The sequence below is a fragment of the Taudactylus pleione genome, unplaced genomic scaffold (assembly GCF_031769625.1).
Source record: "Taudactylus pleione unplaced genomic scaffold, aTauple2 ptg000214l, whole genome shotgun sequence".
NCBI classification, from domain to species: Eukaryota; Metazoa; Chordata; class Amphibia; order Anura; family Myobatrachidae; genus Taudactylus; species Taudactylus pleione.
In genome coordinates, this window is record NW_028284616.1 from 15161152 (window position 1) to 15185705 (window position 24554).

A 24554-nucleotide genomic window follows, 5' to 3' on the forward strand; every position below is an offset into this window, starting at 1 on the left:
TCAATCAGCTCCTAACTCATTTTTTCAAACACAGCCTGTAAAATGACAGAGATAGAGGGGGATGAGGCCGGAGACAGGGATGTCGCTGGAGAGACACATGTGAGGATGATTCTGGAGAGATACAGGGGATGAGCCAATGTTCGACTTGCATGTACCTACTGGGAGGTGATAGGGGGTCCCAAAAACATGAGTGTGCCAGGCCCCAAAATTTCTGTTGCCGACCCTATGTATGGGAATCCCTTAGCATCCCTAGGAGGGAATTCAATTGTTTTCTCATGCCCACAGCTCCCGTCTGAAGCGACAGTCAATCTTCAGGTGTGTGCTGCTGGGTGCCGATCACTTATTGTAGATGTCGTGCCCAAACTGCATAAAGCGGCTAATCCTGTCTAAAAGCTGGGTGTGATAAGGGTGAGGCACCCAAAAGCCCTTCTTTGGTCGGATTTCTGCTCACAACTGTGGTGGTGGCTGTGAGCAGAAATCCGCGATAAGTAATAGGCATGTTATGCCTAGCTAACCTATTCAGAGACCTTGAGCTATTTGCTGTTTTTTCAGCTAAGATAAATCGCAGGCCTTGGCTGTAGGAATTTCTCTTCCGATTTAGAAACTGATATCCCTTAACTACCCTTTGATAGAACAGTAAAGTCTTGAAATATCTGAAGGTAGTAATCACAGATTCAGTCTCCCCTCTATAAGGAAAACTTTCCAGCTCTATACAAGGTTATTTGAGAGGATTTTTAGGAGTGTATTGAATGAACAATTGCAGTCAAAATGCACATTCTCAAAATGTCATACTTTTCCTTTGCGCTTTCATTTCCAGTGATCGCTTCAGCTATTTCCACCCACAATCAATCAAAAATCTGGCATGAAAAATCCCATCATGTAAAACTTAAAAATGTTAGCAAGCGGCTCAATAAAACCACTTTAGCCATTTGTATAATTCCCCTGGAAGCAAAGACTTGTTAGCCACTGAAAACACTGACAAATATTGCAATAATTACATCAGTTTTAATGTATTTTTCAGTGATATCGTTGAGCGAAAAAAAAATTTAAACTGGGGTCCTACTCAACTGTTTCTGGGTCCTATCACATTTTATGACGGCAGGCAGCAGTTGGGACAGTGCTGTGGGCAGGTAGCAGGTGGGGTAGAGGGGGTTAAAGGCAAGCAGCAGTTGGGGTAGAGCTGGGGGTAAAGGCAGGGAGAAGTTGGGGGTAGAGGGGAGTAAGTGTAGCAGTGCTGAGGATAGAGAGGGGGTAAGTGCAGACAGCAGTTGCAACAGTCCTTGTATTCTGCCAATGAAGACCTAGGCCATATTCAAGTAGAGGCGAAAAGTCAGAGGTCGGACTTTTCGCCATCATCGCAGGTTTTCCTGGGGATAAAGTATCGGGCGTGTGCCAGCGTATCCCTGTATTCAATTAGGATTCGGAAAAAACTAAGGATTCGTCAGAAAGGTAAGTAGCGAAAAGTCCTGTAACTTTTTAGGAAATCAGCCTGTCACCCCCCAAAAGATGTACTAACATGGGGATCACTATGGGTACCCATGTAAAGCCCTGCTAAAGGTATTTAGGGTTTTTAAACGGTGTCGGCAGGTGCATTAATGCATCTTTAAAGAAGTGGTGAAGAATAGCATTTAGCCAAATTAAAAAAAATAAATAAATAAAACTAATCCATCAAATTTGGGGTACATGAAAATGGGTACAAGCCTTTTTTAAGTCCCTAAAGTTAAGTTAAAATTCTTCAAAAATCCACCTGCTGCAACCAACCGCATTCTAAAAAACACCTGCCGCATACTTGGGGATCCCTCTTGAGTCTATTTCGCTAGTTTTTAAGTTTGTCCCCCAACTTTTTTTTTTTTTCGCTCAGAAAACAAACCACATTTTTTTGGTTTGTCCTATTGAAATTTTAAAATTTTTTAGACACAGATAACTTTAAGGGGACATTCCAAGGGCTACAGAGTACTTTTATAAAGTTTGCACCCCAAAACCCCAATTCTGCACTTTTTTTCACCACCTATGGTGAAAAGTCATCCCCCTTTTTTTTTTGACAAAGACTTCACGCCTGTGAAAAGTCTTTGAAATTGAGTATGGGGAAAAGTGAAAATGGCGAAAAAGACATCGGCGATAATTAACGGACTTTTCGCTTCTAATTGAATATGACCCCTAGTGGTCGTACATGAGGAACATCAAAAATAAACAGTGTGCAATGTAGTATGCATACAAGAAGACACTTGCATACAAACCTAAAACTCTCATTCTACAGGTTCTAACCCTAACCACTTCATACCTAAAATGTACAGCCCCATGACAGGATAGCAATATTCCCAACAATCAGGTAATATATTAGATAATATATAGTACACAACATTATATAATAGCAAATTTTAATCCCCACAGACATCTAATAAGTCAAGCAATATGCATACAATATACAAAAGAGTAACATGCTAAGCAATACATAAACAGTGCAACTTGCCAAACACAGTGTAATATGCCAATTAAAATGCCCAGTAAGATACCCTTGTGCTGTGCCTAGACAGATGCCTGGGATGTGCATAGCAGGATGCACCTTAGCTGTTAATTATTAACAGTACATAAAGCAAGAGTGGTCCTATCCATACATGTTCTAATGAGCATTTACATTTTCACCGTCTCATCTTGTTCTTAATCCATTGTCTCATTCTCTCTGTCATACCAACTGAAGGATTTTAACCCATGACCTTATTTGAGTGTTTGTGTGTAAATTGGGATACCCAAAAAACTGATACCTCTTTATTCTACAGATTGCTGTCACCATTCCCAGAGTGTAACGGAAAATATGTTGAAATGGAAAGAGGACCTAGGAAAATAAATCTCCTTTGTGGATTGGTCAAAAATTAGTGTTAGCCAGGACTAGTTTTATTTGTTTTGTTATTAATCTAAATTCTCACGGGGGGAATTCAGTTATTTTCTGCCGCCCCCCTGAGGTGACTAGCAGAAATCAGAGAAAAGTCCTGGTTTAAGGCACCCAAACTGCTGTTTGAGCGCGCTAGCAAGGACTTTAGAATGGTTTAACCCCTTTACGCGGGTAAATCCAATCTAATTGGGCGCGACATGTGCAAAAAGGCATGGGCCCTCAAAACAATTGAATATCGCCCCCTGATCTCATCACTTTAGGCGGGAGATTGGGTGAGAAAAAACAATTGAATTCCCCCTTAGTGAGGAATTCAAATGGTTTATGCAACACGCTAATTAGTGGGTGTCCGTGTGCAAATGCTGCGGCTGCTCACGTTTCTGCTTGCAGCCTCTAGAGGTGGCAGGTAGAAATATGCAAAAAGTCAGTGATTTGCCCTAGAGCGCAACAAGCGTGATAATTAATGGGCGCCTAAAAACAGTTGAATTGCTCTGTCGGCCTTCATTAATTATCGTGGTGCTGAAAACAATTGAATGTATTGTATAGATGGAATATGGTACCAAGCAGATTACATGCAAGCTGCTACTATTCCACCACAGACAAAACTGCGGTGTATGGTGGGATTGCCCCCTTTTCACTGTAACCTGTCATGAAACAGAATATTTAATGTTGAGGCAAAATAACGGTCAGTGTCTTCTGAATTGGCCCATCCCCACCCTAGTTAAGCCTCAGCGAAAAGTAACTGTCGATCTTATTTGCAATTAGATGTCTCATTGCATCTTAACGGAAATCCCTGTTACAGAATAAATTCTAAATTAAATTTTTTGTTTGTGCAGAAAGAAGAAGTATGTCAATAATTTGATCTGAAATGTATTTTCTTACTTCCCTGCCTCCTAACCCTACCGTAGGGGTGCCTAACCCTAAAACTCCCACCAGGGTGGTGCCTAACCCTAAGTACCCCCCAGGAGTGCCTAGCCTAAACCTAACCCTCTGTGGGAGGGGGGGGTGCCTAACCTCTCCCAAAACCTAACCCCGCTGCAGTCCCTAAACCTAACCCCTCGTGGCTGAAGCTAAGGACGCCCTGGACTTACCTCGTTCGGGCTGTCAGCGTTCCGGCGTCGGGATTCAGATAGGTGTCGGTATTTTGATGCCTATCTGAAGTCCCCTGTCGGGCTTCTCTCGTCGGGATATAGACCGGCGGCATTTAGTCTGCTGGTCTATAAACTGCATCCCGAGTACCAAGACATTTTGAAACTACTGAGAATCTGTAAGACATGAAACAGACTGTAATGTGAATGATTCAAGTCTCAATTACACAGGGATATAGGTTTTTCCATCTAAAGGTCACCACATGTTTCTGAAAATCTGCTTGCCTTTATGCAACAAAACACATCAAGCAGGGTTTACAAATCGTTCGGAGGTTCACCATTTATTGGACTTTGGATATCTACCTATTCCATCCTAAGTAGTGATCATCGGACCATTTCTATGTAATTTGGAGTCATCCGTGGACACATACAGCTCTGCAATTTTGCTAACACCCAGATGAGACTCCCATTGTATATTCCACATTCACCTTCATTGTACATTTTTCATTTCAATATCTATATTCTCATCTGATTGTCCTAATTGAATTTCTATAATTGATACTATTGGACATACGCTTATACTGTACATACTATAGTGTACATACAGGGGGCCATTCAATTGATTTCACCGCGCTAACTAATGTTCGTCCATTAAAAAGGAGAGAACATGGCCGTCTGGACATTTTATTTTCATAATTCCTTTGTAGAACCATGTTTTATAGGCTATGAGTTGTCTATTGAAAGAGGGAATGCTGGGTAGTCCCAAAAGGGAATTTAATGAGAGGAGGAGGAGTTGCCTAGTTATTAATATCCAGCCAAGCCTTGTATGTGTCCCAATAGAAGAGGACCCACAATAGTTTTTGGTTGCCCATTAAGTAGACCGGGTTTAGCCATGTAAAACGGCTAAACACTGCAGTTTGGGCTTACAAACCACAGACGTATTGCACATTTCTGCTCGCTACCTCAGGAGGGTGTTAACAATTTAATTCCCTTAATAGATTGTGATACTGATCCTCCAAATTCTATTGCTATATTACTATCATTTATTTATATGGCGGCACAAGTGTTCCGCAGCGCCTTACAAAGTACATAGGCAAATAGGTTGACTTACAGTACAATACAATACAGGAAAAGGATAATATACATTGCTACATTCGCGACCATAACACCCAGATAAGCAACAGAGCAAAGCAACCAAGTGTTAGGTGCCCTAGTGGAGACTAAGAAGTAGATGAAAGTAGTGTTAGGAGAAGCATATAGGAGCTTACATGCTATACTCGTATGATCTTTACTGGCCTTTCATTGATTCATGTGATGCGTTATTTATGACTTTTCTTATTTCCTTTTTATGAAATTACATATACAGATCCACATATATTACTGAATTAATTAGATTGTTTGGGCGGTATTCAGTTGTTTCTTAACCCCCTTCGCGCCTGACGGAGCTATATAATTGTTGCTCCTGTAGGGCGCGATCAGCTGCCGGTGCATCATTTCAGCTCGCACCCCTGGGGTTGCGAACTGAAATGGACGAAAAGTGACCAGTTTAGGCGCCCAGACAGCACTTTTCGCGATCGCACCCAGCACTTTGGTCGGGGGTAGCCGTTTTATGTGGCTAAACCTGATCTCTATGGGCGCGATAATCGACATCAATTGAATAGCGCCCAGAGATCTCCTGTCACTTTAGACAGGAGATTGGGCATGCTAAAACAATTGAATACCGCCCTTTTATTGCTCTTTAGTCTTGTTATTGATTATAGGTCAAATACTGTTGAAACCCCTACACAAGACTGAAAGATTTTTTTTTTTTTTTTAATCATAAAATGTTATTGAAAGAAAACTATGAATATAAAACAGATGACAATTCAAAGAATTTAATTAAAAAAATGTGCATAAATGAAATGGGGACTTGGATAAATCAGTTATGGCTTTATCAACAACCCACCTACATTAAGGATTAAATTATATTTATTTTAGACGGAATCGGTATGAAATACTGACGGCTGAATAGCCGCCAGTTCTCATACCAATGCCGGAAGGCCGAAGATTTGCAATGCCAACTGGGGTCCGTAACTTAACCCTCCCCTGTTTCCCCCCTAACCCTTCTTTAGTGGTGCCTAACCTCCACCCGTTGGTGCCTAAGCCCCCCTTCCCACACCCTAAACCCAATTGTCCCGAGGGGTGCCTAACCCCCCTTTTTGTAGCCTATTTCTCCCCAGGGGGTGCCTAAGCCTAATTTTCCCCCGGGGGTGCCTAATCCTAACCCCCTATCCCTGGACTAAGTAGTATACTTACCCGGCTCTTGACAATCGTATCCTGATCTTTTTCAGGATGTCGGCGGGATTCCAGAGTCGATATATCGGCATCCAGGATCCCGTCTGCTAGGAATCTAACTTCATCCCGTTTTAGACCATAGCAAAAAGATTTCTCAGTAGAGTTTAGAGATGCAGCTTCATCTGATTACACAATTTGTGCAGGCTAGGACTTCTTACCATATTTGCCAAGCCTTGCAAAAATACTAGTTGGTGCCCAGTCCTAATCTGAAATGTGGCTGGTGACGCACCACAACATAAGCTTGCTTGTTGGTTTTGTTTTTCTATTGTTCATTTTCGTGCAAATTTGTTTCCAGGTCTGGTTCATTGGAACATGGCTCGCAGAATAGCTCAGGAGGTAGTTCTGGTGATGCAGCTACAAAGAAGAAAAAAGGTCAGAATGTTTTTTTATGTCTCCTAATTTTATATATCTATAAAATTAAAAAACTGAGCCCAATGCTCCCAAGACATACATAATACACAGAGTGCTGTGCAAAAATTTGTAATCTAAAATACTTCATTTCTTTTCATGAGCCAGTGCAATATTTGTATAGAACAATGAATTTGTCTTTATAAAACGAAAAGGATCTTACCAATTTGTGTTATTGTTAGCTATACTAGACAGTCCATCAATCATTAGGGGGTATCCAATTAGCAACGCTAAAGTAGTGCTGCTAATTGATCTCGGCGGATTGATTGCAGCGGGGTTATCCAATTAGCCACAAAGTGCCCGCCGACCCTGGCACTTATCGTGGATGTTTTTCGGGACTTGATGTGTGTGTCCTTAAAAATAATCCACAATAAATTACATTTTTCACCACCTAAATGGCGAAAACACATTGGTTTGCAAGCTTATCGCAGGTCCTATGTGTTTTTGGGAGAACTGTCTTATTATTTCGACCAAAATAACGGGATAGAGTGAAAAAAAACAATGGCGAAAAACGGGGACAATGGTGCAAAATCCCTGTTTTTTGCCGATCGCAGCTATCAATTAGTGCCCGATATTGTCAGCTAAACATTTTTTTCAGTATATGTGCTAGAACCATCTGTCTATGCATTTAGTTTTTTAGTTCGTTATGTAAGGGGATATATAAAATATTAGCTACTATGCCTCTAGGGGATATGTCTAATCACATTACAAATAGTTTATTTGTATTGCATCAAAAGACTCCCCAGCAGCAGACAGTTGGTATAACTAATGATATATAAAACAAATCATACATAAGAATGGCAAGTGTATATGTGAATGTGTGATGGTTAGAGAGAGCCCTGGTAATGGGAGCCAATTAATGCTCTATGTGCAATCTATACTAATGTCTGTCACAGAACAACACACCTCCTGTATTTGAAGCAGCTTGATAACTTCCTGGTAAAAGGAGAAACTGCTTCAGAAAAGGTGCTGTTAGGTTTAGATAGCTAATTAGGCCTTCATATGGCTGCAGATTGCGGAGCTGAGAGCCTAAAAAAAAAGAACAGAAATAGTGATAAGCATCTGATGGTAAAGTCAGATTGTATATGCAATATAGTCTGACTATGCTAATAGCTCCCTAATGTTCACTTTCAGATTTGGCAACGTGTGTGTTTCTGGACAAATCTGGCAGTGGGGCCGAGCAGTAATTTACTATTCTATAGTTTGCCATTCCTGCAGGTGTTTCAAGTTTAGTACCTTTAAATTGTCAACATACAGGCCACCACAGTAGAGGCCATTTTGTTCTGACTAATTTATTGAGTTTTAAGCATACATGCAAACATACCAAAAATGTCCTTTATTATGGTTGTACAATATTTTTAAATCTACTTATAAATTCTCTCTGGAGTCAGAAGTAAAAAATAAACTAGTATGTGAAAGAATGTACTGCTAAATTATCTATTTTGTACAGCTATAATTTCCTTTTTCAAACACTTTTACTGTTTGTCCTATTTCGCAGAACAATTGCGATTGGAATCGAATGGAAATCGTATGGAATTCGATTCGTATGGAATCGAAGTCATGACAGGATTTGCATTCACCTCTAAATCTGTCCTGCAGTGCTAAAGGGTGGGAATAAAACTGCATAAAGATTTTGGGGGAATTTAGCATACTAAAAGATTGTTACATGAGGAGTGTCAAAAATTAGTTTGGTTATAGGAGATATACTGGGCTCCTAAATATAGGTGCAACAGACCTCTTTACTAGCTATCTAAGGAGTTTACTAATTGTTCTGTATTCGACTCCTAAAACACTTCTCAGCCAGCTGGCCTTTCACTGACAATATTACGTTATCCAAAATACCCCTGGTCCCAAGCATTTTGGATATAGGAGACTCAACCTGTACAGTGCAGTAGGAGCTGCTAACACAAAAATATCCAAAAGTGTCACCCAACACTTAAAAACGGAATCTATATGTAATCCCGGCTATCAGGATGCCTCCTGTCAAAATACTTACAGCGGCATCCCAATGGTTGGTATCTCGACAGGGGTTGGCAAGTATACTTGCCCTTCTCCCCCTAACCCTACCTACCCTGCACCCTAACCTTCCCCGTTAGTGCCTAACCCCACCCCAGGGGTGCCTAACCCAAACGGTAACACCGCTATGCCACCTAAACCTCACTATCTTAAGTCCTGTGTCAGACTTTCAGCGTAGGGATTCAGATCGGCGGCATGCCGTCTGCCGGTCTGATCTCTACAACCCCTTAAAAACAACAAGCTTCAATGGGAAGGATCATTCTATCTGGTGCTCTTAATAAATTGAATAAAGTACATCCCTTATGTTGAACAGTTTCCTTCATACACTGTATTCCTCTTTTGGGTGCAGTTCTACTAAGAAGTGGGGAAAATAACTGGCATGTAACCATCTCTCACTTCCATGCATCTTTTCTGCTTCCCTGTCTATCTTGTCCTGGTGGCCTTCCTGTTAATACGGTATCCCAAAGGAGATTAGCAGATAGTGTACAATCATTTTAAATAACACCTCCAAAAACTTGCATAAAATCCATTCTTAATAAATTGGACTCCTACCAGGTAATACAGAGAAATGTGACATGTGGTGATGAGATGTTCAGCTTGGGTGCTCCAATTTGGAAAGCAATCCTAAACCATGCATTATTTACTAGCTAAAATGCTGGTCTCCCCAAGGGGAGATAAAAGTGTAGGGACATATTACCTGACCTCCACGGATTTACCTGACTGCCATTAGGGACACTTAGATTCCTTTGCTTCACCCTCTGATTGTTTCATTATAATAGCATAATATTTGCAGTGTCAATTTGGGGTTTCCTTGATTAAACTGAACAATATAATGAGGTGGCTAAGGAATTGAGGTCAGACATTTCATAATCTCCTGACTATTTATTTAATCCTAATCTCCACCTCTGCATGCATAGTCCAGAGTTGGAAGAATTAACCCCCCTCTACCATTGCTCATCTTTATTGTAAAGACATGTAATAATAACTGTATAATGAAACACTACGTATATACAAACCAAATACAGGCAGGGCTATTGAAGCCTGGAAGATGCAAGCTGCCTCAGGCTCATATACGTGTCCAACTATGGTAAAGTGATTTCTGTTATTACCTCTCTTGGCAGCGTTCAGAAATCAACCCCGGGCTTCAGTGCCATTTCTCCAAGTTGCCAAACTACAATAGCCACCTCTATACACATGAAATCAGTAAGCCCCAATGAATGCAAGAGACAAATTTTACATTTCCTGTGTAACTGCTGTGACAAGTGATCCCTAGTGCAGGGCTCGACAAATCCCGGGGGCCAGGTCGCCATGGCTACCAGAGTTTGCAGTGAGGGAGTAAGCAGATCCTCATCAGCTTCGGCGGAGATTCGTGCCTATAGTATTGCGATGTTCATATCATGCACAGGGGTGCATGTGCTGAGTGTCGTCTGCGGTGACTGCTGTGCCTGTGTCCGTCCCGGCCTGTGCTGACTCCTCCTGTCCTGCTCTGATCCCTGCTGTCTGTCTCAGTCTACGCTGATCCTCGTGTACATCCCAGCTGTCTGTACCATCTCCGGCTGCCTAGAGCTCTCCGGTAGTAGGGTCTATGCGTGGCCAGGGATTGCGGAGTGGCTTCAGAGGGATAGTGGTGTGACCATGATGGGAGGGGGGTTTTGTTGTACTTTCTGGCACCATTGTTTTATGTGAAATGTGATCCGTTATTACTGGAGGGCGGGGGTTGGAGCAGTGAGGGGGCCTCCATTTTACTGTATCCATTTTGTGGACTAGTATAGTGTGTATAACAGTTGCATAACACACAGAGCTGTGCTCCTCACTCATTCCTGTAATTTTTTGGGGGGGACGGTGGTCTGGCTCCTACACTTTCATCTTGGCTCATAGATTTTAGTAAAATTTGTCAAGCCCTGCCCTAGTGGATTTGCAGTTCTACTGACACAGATCATGTATTATATTTTGGTGTCCCTGGGATTGACCAAAATGAACTGGATTGCAGTTTAGTGAGTACAGTGGGTTGGTACTTAAAGATCAGCTATTTTTTTAAAGTTACAAGGCTAATAACATTTTATGCTGTTTATACTTGTAAATAAAGACAAACAATTTAAATGAATTGACAATACCACATACTGTTCTATTGGTGGTTTACTGTGTGATCTTATGGTTCTCTGTAAAACTGGACAGTTCCCCAATGGGGGAAACAAATTGCCTTACAGAAATCCATTCCTGCTGTATGAAATGTCAGGAGGGCTAAGGACACTGCTGACATTCACAATACATATAAAGGGAGGGTGGGAGGCATACTCTTGAATATAGATGCCTTTTTGATATGCCCCTTTAAAAAAACAAGTTGAACGGATTCATTTTGGTATGAGATATGCCCATATTAGTGTATTGTTTATGTTGCACTAGGCTCTTTAGTTTTTCAAAGCCATATAGGGAGCTGTTTGCTATTTGTTCATCAGGAAGTCTATACAGTTACAGGATGGTTAAGGAAAATCCTGTGGTGTTAGGAGTGTACTGTAGATAGAATGGACAAACATCAGGAAGTCAGACTCTCAATAGACTGGTACATATCTGCCACCCTGTGGTCACCTTAGAGAATTGTACTGAAAAAATATTCAGTAGTTTTAAAACTGAATTTAGTTGTGTAGAAGAAACAATAAAAGTGCAATACAATGTGCAGACACTACCAAAGAACAATAACAAAAATAACTAGTGTAAGAATATAGAACAAAGAAAAATATTTACTACTATGCAGATTCTAAAAGTAAGATAGGAAATACCAAAGTATAATACATATATTTCCGTAAATTAGGTAATTTCGGGGTATAAAAAAACACACTTTTTGTATTGAGTGGTTTTATAATGAGCGTTAGAAATGTCTCTGGAAATAAAGTTCTTCTATATGAAAAAAAAAGGATGGTTTAATTACCAGTTCTACGTCTACAGTCCTTAGAAAAGGGAATGGTGAATTGCCAGATTAATAAAAGCTTCCCTGAAGCTTTGTGCAGCCCCGTGCAGGTGTTTTGAAAATCCCCAGGCTAATGTTGGAATCCCTGAGATTAGGACCTTTGTGGAGACGGAAAAGTGTTTTTGAGGAAATACCAAAATTTCAATGATCCAGCAGTAAAAGAGTAGTCACAGCCACATTAGAACATCCAAGCCCATTAGAACATCAGCCTGTGAAAACTGAGCTCATTTATAACAAAGTCTAGAATATTAGTGGGGAGATGGGCAGTGATTAATTTAAGACCCCTGTACATCAGCAATCAGAAAACCACAAATAAACAATTTGAAGATTTGAAGCCCGATGTTAGGTTTTCCCAATCTAGCAATCTGCACCCATACATTATAGATCTTTTTCAATGATTTGCAGATCGATTTCAGTGAATACAGATCTGCCAGTCTTGAAAGGCCCATCCCTTTACTAGTAACGGTCTGCAAATTTGTTGATTGTTACCATATTATTATTATTTATAATTTATTTATATGGCGCCACAAGTGTTACGCAGCACCTTACAAAGTACATAAACAAATAAGTAACCAGCGACTTACAATACAATGCAGTACATGGGCACGTATAATAAACAGCTATATATTAGCGACCTTTACACCCACATAAGCAGCCAAGTTTTAGTTGCCCTAGTGGGGAGTAAGAGATAAACGGAAATACAGTAGGGAGAACCACAAGAGGGTAGAGGGCCCTGCTCAAAAGAGCTTACATTCTTTAAGGGAGGGGCAGACAAACAGGAGTGACATAGATGGGGTAGGCGGGGAGGAAGGAATATGTAGCAGCAAGTTAGGATGAGAGCTGGAAGGCTTTAATGAAGTAGTGGGACTTAAGAGCTTGTTTGATTGTAGAGAGATGCAGAGTCTGAAGAGGAGAGGGAGGGAGTTCCAAAGGTGGGGAGCAGCACAGGTAAAATCTTGGAGGCGGGAGTGGGAGGAAGTAATCAATTGGCATGAAAGGCGGTATTAAGTGAACGAAGAGGGCGGACAGAAGAGTGAAGGGAAATGAGATCAAAGATGTAAATGGGAGAGGAATGGATGAGGGCTATGTAGGTGAGTGTGTATGTAAGTGAGTGTGAGAACCTTGAATTGGATTCTGAAAGGGAATGGGAGCCAGTGGAGGGCTTTTAGGAGAGGTAGAGCGTTTAGAGAGGAAAATGAGTCGAGCAGCAGCATTGAGGACAGACTGGAGAGGACAGAGATGGGAATTGGGGAGGCCAGATAGGAGGAGGTTACAGTAGTCCAATCTGGAGATGACCAGTGAATGTATGAGGGTTTTGGTGGCATCCTCAGTGAGAAAGGGGGTCATCTTGGAAATATTCCTGAGATGGAAACGACAGAACTGTGAGAGGTTCTGAATTTTGTGCTTTGAAGGAGAGGGAAGAGTCCAGGATGACTCCAAGACAACACACTTTGGGACTAGATTAGATAGTTATGCCATCTATTGATAAAGAAATAGTGATAAATGAGATTATGTGGGAGGGTGGGAAGGCGATCAGCTCAGTGTTAGACATATTAAGTTTGAGAAATCGCTGGGATATCCAGGAAGAAATGGCAGAGACAGTTGGAGATACGAGTCAGTAGAGAGGGGGAGAGATCAGATGAGGAAAGGTAGATCTGAGTATCATCAGCATAGAGATGAAAATGGAGGTCAAAATAGTGGATGAGTTTACCTAGAGAGGACGTATAGAAAGAGAATAGGAGAGGTCCAAGAACAGAATCTTGGGGAACACCTACTATAAGAGGCTGTGGGGGGGAGGAGGAGTCGTGAGAGGAAACAGAGAGAGAACGGTCAGAGAGGTAGGAGGACAGCCAGGAGAGGGCAGTGTCACGTAGAACTAGGGAGTGAAGGCTATACAGCAGGAGAGGGTTGTCCACAGTGTCAAAAGCAGTAGAGAGGTCAAGGAGAATGAGTAGGGAATAGTGGCCCTTGGATTTGGCAGCAAGGAGTTCATTGCTTGCTTTCGTGAGGGCAGTTTCAGTGTAGTGTAGAGAACGGAAGCCAGACTGAAAGGGTCATGGAGGGAGTGGGAGGAAAGAAATGTGGTGAGGTGGTTGTAAACAATACGCTCAAGGAGTTTGGAGGCAAAAGGGAGGAGAGAAATGGGTCAGTAGTTAGAGAGAACGTTAGGATCAAGGGTAGGTTTTTTAAGAATGGAGGAGACAAGGGCATGCTTGAATGCAGAAGGGACAGTGCCAGAAGAGAGGGAGAGATTAAGGAGGTGGGCAAGATGGGAGCAGGCAGAAGGAGAGAGGTAGTGGAGCAGGTGGGAGGGGATGGGGTCAAGGGGGAGGTGGAAGGGGGGGGACTGTAATAGGGCCATTACTTCCTCTCCAGATACAGGCAAGAAGGATGTCAAAGTTGGTAAAGTGGATGGGGAGGGGTAATCCGGGAAAGGAGGAGGTGGAGAGCTGGGGGGACTGGTTGGATATGATGTCCTGACGTATGGAATCAATTTTAGATGTAAAATAGTTAGCAAAGTCAGTGGCAGAAAGCGAGGAGGGGGTGGACAGAGGAGGGAGTTGAAGGTGGAAAAGAGACGCTGGGGATTTGAGGACTTGGAGGTGATGATTCTTGAAATATGACTGTTTAGAGAGGGAAAGGGCAGCACTGTAGGATGACAGCAGAAATTTAAAATGGAGAAAATCAGCCTGAGAGCATGATCTTCTCCACTGTCGCTCGGCGGTTCGTGAACATTTTTGCAGGTATCCGGTACATTTGGTAAAAAAATGGGGGGAAAAAGGGGAAGAAGGGAAAAATCAAGGCACTGACCAATAGTAGTGAAATGTAAATGTTCAGACATATAACCACTGTTCCCTGTTCATATCAAGAATTTAACATATCGGGTAGTGGAGGTGCTCATTAGAGTAAATACTTAGTTGAAGAAAAAAGAAACTCTATTTTGTGAGCACTCTTAGTAAATATAAAGTAGTTAAAACATAACTTTTAATAAATCCAGACTAATATTTCTACTTCAGGGTCCATAGGGTATCCACAGGATACCTTGGGGGTATAGGTGTGACGTCAGTCGCAGGGCACCAAAGAGTTAAGCTTTCAGCCTCCCAGGATGCACTAGGTCCCCCTCCTATACCCCGCCCCCGGGCCAAGGCACCCCAGTTTAGTTTGGTGCCCGGCCGGAGTCGGGTGCACCTGTTGGAGTGGGGGCTAGAAGAGCCCTTGAAGCTTATTCTTCATGCAGCTGTGGCTGCACAACTGGATGTACAGCATGGACAGTCAGTCCTGACGTCCATGCTGTCTTCCCTACACCCCGCCGGTACCAGAACGCCGGTACTGATCCGGGGATGCTGGTGGGCGTCTGGGGTCACAGCTAGCGGTGACCCCAGATGCTCCGGACCATGGCCGGATTCAAGGGGGACAGAGGTAAGCAGCGGGGTCCCGCGGTGGGTCCCCGCTGATCACATGGTCCTAAGTCCCCAGGCAGGGGGCTCCCTGGGGACTGGCTGCAGCGTGGAGCCAGGCGACCAACCTGCGCTTCCACTACCCCCTGGGACAGCGGACCGCAGCAGAGCGGTAGTGCTGCGGCGTCCCAGGGGTTAAATGCATGCCAGGGGAGCGCGCCTTCCCTGTCTCACAGCCGGCGCCTCCCCCGCTGCACACAGCCCTCTCTGCATGCTGCCGACTGGTCCTGTGGCAGCGCTCCTCCCCCAGGCCAGCCTCCTCTCTGCTCCTCGGCGGCCATCTTCTCCAGAACGCATGGTGAACGCTGCTGGAAGCGCTGGACGGAAGCATCGTGGTCTGGGTCCCCCCGCATACCTCTCCTCCGCTGTGGTCAGGTCTGTGTATGCAGCGCTGTGTCCTACCAGGCCCTGTGTCTGTGTAGTTGAGTGATCAGCGCTGTTAGTGCAGGAATTGTTATTTCTCTGCATTGTATGTGACTGTGCTAGCGCTGCTGCCTGTAATCTTTTCTTCATCTAAACTGTCAGCTTTATTACTGTCCCTGTTCTTTCTGCTAAAGCCCTTGCGGTGCGGTGCTGCAGGGTGGTCTCTCGCCTATTTAATACTTAATTGGTGAGAGAGGTCACATACGTGGTGCCATCATGTCTGAAAGTGATTTTCCCCTCCGGCTACAGTGTACCACGTGCAAAGTACCGTTAGCGGAGGGGGAGGGTAGCGCGGAGGGCCTTTGCCGGCAGTGTTTGTCCATGGCGCGGCCTATTACGGTTACAGCACCGGTACAGGAGCCGCCCTGGGCTTGTTTCGCTCAGGCGTTAACAGCTTTAGTGGGCCAGTTAGCTCCGCAGCCCGCGTTTACTCCGATGGGTTTGTCCCAGCAGTCTGTGGTGTCGTCACCCATGCAGGGGTTCCCACGACAATTGGTGGTACCCCACAGTCTCCCTATTTCCCCGCTCCCGGGTTCTCAGGAGCCAGCGTGGGTTAACTCCCTGACGAGTTCTGTACAGCACTTGTCGGATGTGTTGCAAGGGGAGTCTGTGATGCGGTCTCATAAAAGGCCGGTGGCGTCTCTGTCCGCTCCTTATGAGGATGACGAAGGGACGTCTGATGATGGGGAGATTCTAGATCCTTACGATCAGGAACCTCTCCATACTAAGGACGCTGATGCTAAGTCCAAAGTATATATTCCTGGACTTATTCGGGCGGTCCGCACAGCCTTGGTGATTGAGGACGAAGTTCCCCCAGCGGCTAAATCTAAGTATGCCTTTTTCAAAGATGTGAAGGGCGATGCCACAGTCTTTCCTCTTTCGGGTCAGTTGGTGGACCATTTAGAGGAGGCGTGGAAACAACCTGGCAAAAGATACCAGCCGCAGAGACGCCTGGTGGTGGCTTATCCGTTCGCGGATAATTATTTTGCGAAGTGGGAATCCCCTCCACAGGTGGATTCTCACGTGACCCGTCTTGTCCGTAGTGCCACATTGCCGATGCCATCCATGTCCTCCCTTAAGGATGCTACGGACCGCAAGGTAGAAATCTGCCTGAAGTCCGCTTATTCCCTTGCAGGGGGGGCAGCACGGCCGGCTATGGCCATTTGCTGGGTTGCCAGAGCGATGGAGCGCTGGGCGGATTCATTAGAGGCTTCTTTTGAATCCGACTGTCCGGCCGATCAGGCGGAGTTGATTGGCAATCTCCGTGATTCGGCCACCTACATCAACGAGGCGGCTCTAGACATTAGTACTCTGGTGTCTAGAATTTCTTCAGCAGCGGTAGCTGCTCGTCGCACCTTGTGGCTGCGATCCTGGAAGGCGGACGCAGATTCCAAGAAAGGTCTGGAAGCGTTGCCGTTTACCGGAGAAGTTCTCTTCGGTCCAGATCTGGATAAGATTGTGGCCACGCTGGCGGCAGCCAAATCTGCCTGTCTCCCGTCGGCCGCTGCTCCTTCTGGTTCGGGACCATCGTCCTTTCGGTCATCTAGGGCCCAGGGCAGGCCCAAACCACAGTCGTTTCCTCGACAGGCTGGCCCTAAGAAATCGGTCAAGCCCCGGAAGCAGGCATGGAGTACCAGACGTCCGGCCCCCAAGCCAGATGACAAGCCTGCGGCCTGACGGTCCGGGCCTCCCTTTGGGGGATCCCAGGGTGGGAGGCCGCCTGCTACAGTTCGCCCAGTGTTGGTCGACCACTACGACAGACACTTGGGTTCTGGAGGTGGTTTCTCACGGATACGCCCTCTCCTTCCGGCACAGACCCCCGGCTCGCTTCTTCACCACGGGTCTCCCATCAGACCGGAACAAGGCTACGGAGCTGCGGAAGGTATTGCACACTATGCTCCAGGCTGGAGTTATAGTGGCGGTTCCATTCTCCCAGAGGGGCCAGGGTTTCTATTCAAATCTATTTTTGGTACAGAAACCCAATGGGTCATATCGTCCGATTCTCAACCTCAAAGCACTCAACAAGTCTTTGCGGGTCCCGAAGTTTCGGATGGAGACCCTACGGTCCATCATTCTGGCGCTGGAACCTGGGGACTACTTGGTGTCATTGGACATACAGGACGCTTACCTGCATGTCCCTATTCTTTGGCGCCATCAACAGTTCCTCAGGTTCGCAATCAGCAGCGACCACTTCCAGTTTCGGGCGTTACCTTTTGGCCTGGCAACAGCACCACGTGTTTTCACCAAGGTGATGGCGGTCATGGCGGCTTCTCTGCGGCTGCAGGGAGTCCGCATGTTGCCGTATTTGGACGACCTGTTATTGGTGGCAGGATCTCCAGAGCTCCTGTTACGCCACTTGGACCTGACCATTGCACTGCTGCAACGGCACGGCTGGCTAATCAACTGGCAGAAGTCCACTCTAATCCCGTCTCGGAGGATTCTGCATCTTGGAGCCTTATTGGACTCGGGACAGCAAAGGATCTTCGTGACGGAGGACAAGATCTCTGCTTTACAGTCAAGGGTGCGCAGTTGTCTGCACAGCCGCCGGGTGTCCTTACACTCGGCGATGAGGTTACTGGGCTCCATGGTGTCGGTGCTCGACATGGTGGAATACGCCCAGTTTCACTCCAGATCTCTGCAGCACCTGATCCTGTCCAAGTGGAACGGGCTGACTCAGTCTCTGAAGTCCCAGACGATTGTGCTCACCCAGGAGGTTCGCCTGTCCCTTACGTGGTGGTTACAGACGACCCACCTCAACAAGGGACGTCCGTTCTGGGTTCCAAATTGGGTCCTGTTGACAACGGACGCCAGTCTTCGGGGCTGGGGAGCAGTTTCGGGTCCACACTTGTTCCAGGGCAGGTGGACGCCGACAGAAGCGGAGCTTCCAATAAATATCTTGGAACTCCGTGCGGTCTTCAATGCTCTCCAGCAGGCACAGCGGTTTCTCCAGGGTCGCCCGGTGCAGGTCCAGTCGGACAACGCTACCACCGTGGCCTACATAAACAGGCAAGGAGGAACTCGCAGTCGGGCGGCTCTCGTAGAGGTCTCTCGGATCCTGGTTTGGGCGGAGCGCAATCTTCCGGCCATATCAGCGGTCTTCATCCCGGGAGTGCTCAATTGGGAGGCGGACTTTCTAAGTCGCCAGGACGTTCATCCGGGGGAATGGTCCCTGCACCCGGACGTTTTTCAACTACTGGTGGACAGGTGGGGTCTTCCAGAAATCGACCTCATGGCGTCCCGGCACAACAACAAGTTGCCGGTGTACGGGTCTCGCACAAGAGACGAAGGGGCGTCTCTGGTGGATGCTCTGTCCGTCCGGTGGACGTTCCGGTTCGCATACCTGTTCCCTCCGGTCTCCCTTCTTCCACGGGTAATCCGGAAATTCAAACAGGAAGGAGGGACGCTCCTGTTGATAGCTCCCGCGTGGCCCAGACGGCACTGGTTCTCAGACCTTCAGGGTCTGTCCGTGGACATTCCTCTGCGGTTGCCGCTACGACCGGACCTTCTGTCTCAGGGTCCTTGCCTTCACCCGGACCTGACTCGGCTGTCTTTGACGGCGTGGCTGTTGAGACGGCCATGCTGAGGTCCCGGGGGTTTTCCAGCTCTGTGGTGCGTACCATGTTGCGAGCTCGGAAACCGTCTTCCGCGAGGATATACCATCGCGTGTGGCATACGTTCTTCCAGTGGTGTCGACCGAGAGGTTATGCACCGCGGGAGTTTCGTCTGTCTCGGATTCTCGCCTTCCTGCAAGCGGGACTAGATCATGGGCTTCGCCTTGCTTCTTTGAAGGTACAGGTTTCGGCCCTATCTGTCTGGTTTCACCGTAGGATTGCTACAATCCCGGATGTGCGCACCTTTATGCAGGGTGTTCTCCGCATTCAGCCGCCCTTTGTTCCACCTGTGGCGCCTTGGGATTTGGATGTGGTCCTGAGGGCTCTCCAAGGACCGCCGTTTGAACCACTGGGCTCAGTGGATCTTAAATGGCTAACAGCTAAGACTGTTTTCCTTCTGGCCATTGCTTCGGCCAGACGTGTTTCTGAGTTAGGGGCTCTTTCTTGTAGACCCCCTTTCTTGGTTTTTTATGGGAACAGGGCAGTGCTCCGCACTCGGCCCGAGTTTCTTCCCAAAGTTGTTTCCCAGTTTCATATTAACGAGGAAATAGTTGTTCCGGCCTTTAACTCACCGGGTCTTTCCGTGGGTGAGGCCTCTTTGGATGTTGTGCGGGCCTTAAGGACTTATGTTGACCGCACTTCTTCGTTTAGGAAGTCGGACGCTTTGTTTGTCCTCTTTGGCTTCCGTAAAAAGGGTTGCCCTGCTTCAAAGCAAACTTTGGCAGCCTGGATCCGTATGGCTATTTCTGAAGCTTATCTTCATGAAGGCCTACCGGTCCCTCCTTCTCTGAAGGCTCATTCCACTAGGTCTGTGGGTCCTTCGTGGGCAGCTCGACGTGGTGCCTCGGCAGTTCAGATCTGCAAGGCTGCTACGTGGTCTTCTGTCCATACCTTCGTGAGGTATTACAGGTTTGACACCTTCGCCTCTCAGGATGCTTCCTTCGGGCGGCGGATTCTCCTTTCTGCACAGGAGCGTCCCCACCCTTAAAGGATACTGCTTTGGGACATCCCCAAGGTATCCTGTGGATACCCTATGGACCCTGAAGTAGAAAATATGAGATATGGTAAGAACTTACTCTTGTTATCTCTATTTCTACGAAGTCCATAGGGTTCCACAGGACTCCCGCCCTGTCGCACCTGTGCTGCAGATGGGCTTTGCTCTGGTCACCGGTTTTCCGTCTCCCTCTGGTGAGAATGTGATTCTTGTATGTGTCCAGATCTTTGTTCTCTCTCTTCCTTCTCCTCCTCCGGCCTATGGCTTGGTAACTAACTGAGGTGCCTTGGCCCGGGGGCGGGGTATAGGAGGGGGACCTAGTGCATCCTGGGAGGCTGAAAGCTTAACTCTTTGGTGCCCTGCGACTGACGTCACACCTATACCCCCAAGGTATCCTGTGGAACCCTATGGACTTCGTAGAAATAGAGATAACAAGGGTAAGTTCTTACCATATCTCATATTATCTATGACAAAGGACAAAAGACAAGACAAATAACATATAACATGAATCCACCCTCAATATAATCAATAGGGAGGTCTAAGGATATATGCTAATCTAATGAAGTATCCTGTCTCATAGTAGGACCCCTATAATTCGATAATAAAGTGGGTGGTAAATAGAAAACGATACCTCAAAAATAAAGCATAATCACATTAAAAGAAATGATTATATCATCAAACAAACTGTGAACATCTGAAGCAGCATAATTGTCACATAATAACTCAATAGCACTGTTAGAAATCACACCAGTCTGTATAACATGCTACCTAATTAGAATGAAGTAACAGGACGGTCAGGGTGAAGATTAATCCACCTTAATTCTACTTCCCCTCACTTGGCAAAAAGGCCATCAATGAGGGGTGAGAGATCATCCAGTGGCCGTAAAACCCCTAGAAACAACAGTGTAACTGCAACGTTACTCACTATTTCGCTTCTGCTGTTAAGGGTCTTACATAATGCATTGGACCCTTAATGAGAGAGTTACTCTGAATGAGATTGTCATCAGTTAATAGAGTAGATAGGAAGGAAGTGAGTAAATTATCATAGATATTAATACTGTTAAGCCATAATCACAAATACTTTGACAGAAATAAAAACTGAAGATCTCGTCCTGTAATATAATGTGCAAAAGGTCTTGAGTTGGTATTACGGATAATATGTTAATAGATTAAATCCTTTGATAAAAAGGCCCTTCACAAGCAGATGATACTGGAAGCATGGTTATAAAAAAATAATTATGCCTTATTACTCATAGTAAACCCGGACTGTTTGGTTCATAGAAAAAGATAGCAGGTGCTAAAAAATTGTTGACACATTGATAAACATATTTATTTGCTTATAATAGATTTGGACTAAAAAAAGATGATAAAAAATCGTATGCAGATGTTTAATATATACACACACAGTTTTTGAAGGGTTAGCATAAACTACCTTTTGATTGTGAAATCAGTTATGAAGTAGTGTTGGGGCAACGTTTGACCTTCAAGGGGTCAACTAAAACATAAAATTGGTAGAACATAGGACACATTATATGAAAAAATAGAGCTACAAAATAGAGCAATTTCTTGGTACATTTGGAATGCCAGGGTTGAGGTGTGGATTTCCGTGGGTGAGTAATGTTCGCCGGAGCAACAGAGTCAAGAGCAGAAGTAAGGGGGGCATTGTATAGGGAAGCAGCTTGTTCAGGGCAGGAGAAAGAGAGGATAGGGGAGAGAAGTGAGTCAAGTAGGGAAGAAAAGAAGGCAGTGTCGATAACTTCAATGTTACGCTTAGTGATGGTGGCTTTTGAAGGTAGAGGAGGGGTAGGAGAGAGGGATAGGTTAAAAGAGAGAAGGTGATGGTCAGAGAGGGGGAATGGGGAATTAGAGTAGGAAGAAAAATAAAATGTTGTGTGAATACCAGATCAAGTAAATGCCCACTCACATGGGAGGGTGAGGAGGTCCATTGGGAGAGGCCAAATGAAGAAGTGAGGAGTTTGGAGGCAGAGGATTCTGTGGGTATATCAATTGGAATATTGAAGTTACCTAGGATAATAGAGGGAAGGTATGAGCAGAGAAAGTGAGTGAGCCAGGGGGGCAGTAAATGACAGCTACTTGGAGGTGTACTGGTTGGAAGAGGCGTATAGCTTGAACTTCAAATGTGGAGAATGTAAGGGATGGTTCCGAGGGTATGAGTAATCAGGGGATAGAAGGACCCCAACACCACCCCCATGGGGACCCCCAGGCCGGGGAGTGTGGGAGAAGATGATATACTAGCAATCTACAGCCCTAATCGATTTGTGAAATCCAACATGTTGAACAACCTGATTTAAAACAAAAAAGAAAAAACTGTTTCTCAGTAGCCACTGGAAACTGATATTCTGGTGCTAATTGGGTAGAAGATGTATTATGAATATACAGTGCCTTGCAAAAGTCTTCACCTCCCCCCCCCTCTTTGCATTTTTCATGTTTTGTTGCCTCACAACCTGGAATTAAAATGGATTGTTTGAAGGTGTGCATCATTTCATTCACAGAACATGCCTACAACTTTTTTATATTGTGAATCAAACAAAATTTAGGACAACTTAACAGAAAATGTCAGCGCGCATAACTATTCACCCCCCTAAAGTCAGTACTTTGTCGAGCCACCTTTTGCGGCAAATACAGATGCAAGTCGCTTTGGATAAGTCTCTATGAGCTTGCCACATCTTGCCCCTGGGATTTTTACCCATTCCTCAAGGCAAAACTGCACCAGCTCCTTCATGTTTCATGGTTTCCGCTTGCGAACAGCAATCTTCAAGTCTGACCACAGATTCTCAATTGGATTGAGATCTGGGCTTTGACTAGGCCATTCCAACTCATTTAAATGTTTCCCCTTAAACCACTGGAGTGTTGCTTTAGCAGTATGCTTCGGGTCATTGTCCTGCTGGAAGGTGAACCTCCGTCCCAGTCTCAAATCGCAGGCAAACTGAAACAGGTTTTGCTCAAGAATATCCCTGTTTCTACTTCAGGGTCCATAGGGGGTCCACAGGGTTGACCTTGGGGTATAGGTTGGGAACCAAATCCGGGCACCACGCAGTTAAAGCTTTTAGCTCCCAGGATGCACTTGGGTCCACTCTCCCTATAACCCCGCCCCCCAGCCAGAGGCACCTCAGTTTAAGTTGGTGCCCGGCCGGAGTCGGGTCACCGTTACTGCAGGGGGGCTGCTTAGCAGCCCCTAAGCTTAAAAGAGTTTTATTTTATTATTTTTTTTTTACTACTCTTCAGAGCGGCAGCATCAGACTGTCCAATGGACGTCTGAGCTGCCGCTCCTACACCCCGCCGGCGCTGCGACGCCAGTACAGATCTGGGGATCGCAGCGGGACCCCAGAGTCTGTACTAGCCGGGCTCTGGAGGAATCCCTGGGCTGCTGCCGGATCGACGGGGACAGGTAAGTCGCGTGGTCACCGCTTGCGGTGACCCGCGTGTACATGCAGCCTTATGCCTCCGGTCTCTGGGGACAGACCGGAGGCGCTAGCGGTGGCGGCGGGCTCCCCCTCCATGGAGGCATACCCCGCGTGTCCACAGCCCACCAGGGATTATAGCGGCAGCCGGCATCCCGGGGGGTTAATTGCTAGCCAGGGGAGGAAGCCTTCCCTGTCTAGCGGCTCCTCCCCTCAGCTCAGCGCGCCTTTCAATAATACAGTCTGGCGTCGCTGAGCTGCTTCCTCCGCGGGCCACGCTTCTTCTGAGGTCTCCAGCGGCCATTTTCTCTCTGTGGTGCTGCAGAACTCTTAGGATGTCAGTGAGCCCAGTCCCCCTGCGTACCTGGCCATTTTGGGTGAGTGTACACAGCGCTATAGCCTTCCCAGACACTGAATCTGGGCAGTTGAATGTAGCGATATTGTGCAGTATATTATATGTCATGCTTATGTATGTATATATATATGTCTGCATTGTATGTGACTTTTGCTAGTGCTGACTGTCTGCTTTTTCTCTCACCTGTCAGTGTATATCTATCCCTTTTCTTTATCTGCCCTAATACAGGTGTACCTGGGGTGGTTCTGAGACCTCACATATATATATTTGTTAATATCTGTGAGGTTTGTCACATACTGTTGCGTGCTGCACGTTGCCATATTTTAGATGGAACTGTGAGTTGCGTACGCTGATAATGGGTTCCTGCAGCTAATCTTAGCGTCAGTCAGGACCGGTATGGCGCTGCTTAATATTTCCGTCAAGATAGTCAGATATATCTGACCAGGAGATTGCACACGATACTGCACCCATTATTGCTATCCTGCAAGTCATAGCCTGCAGGAATTAGTGCGGAGGATTTTAACTCAGAAAGGTTTTCGTATGCGGCACCATCTGGTGCCGGGCCCCTTGCACGACCCCCTTAAAGGGCGTTG

At 45.8% G+C, this 24554-nt stretch overlaps 1 protein-coding gene across 2 annotated transcripts in view; it reads left to right on the forward strand.

Moving 5' to 3' along the window:
* The window catches only part of HAUS8 (HAUS augmin like complex subunit 8), a 132981-nt gene that overhangs the window by 16972 nt on the left and 91455 nt on the right, over positions 1-24554 (forward strand). For both annotated transcript variants that reach the window (XM_088478564.1, XM_088478563.1), the window contains exon 2: positions 6605-6681. In XM_088478564.1, coding sequence (XP_088334690.1) covers positions 6605-6681 — 77 coding nt within the window. The remainder of the gene's footprint in view (positions 1-6604; positions 6682-24554) is intronic.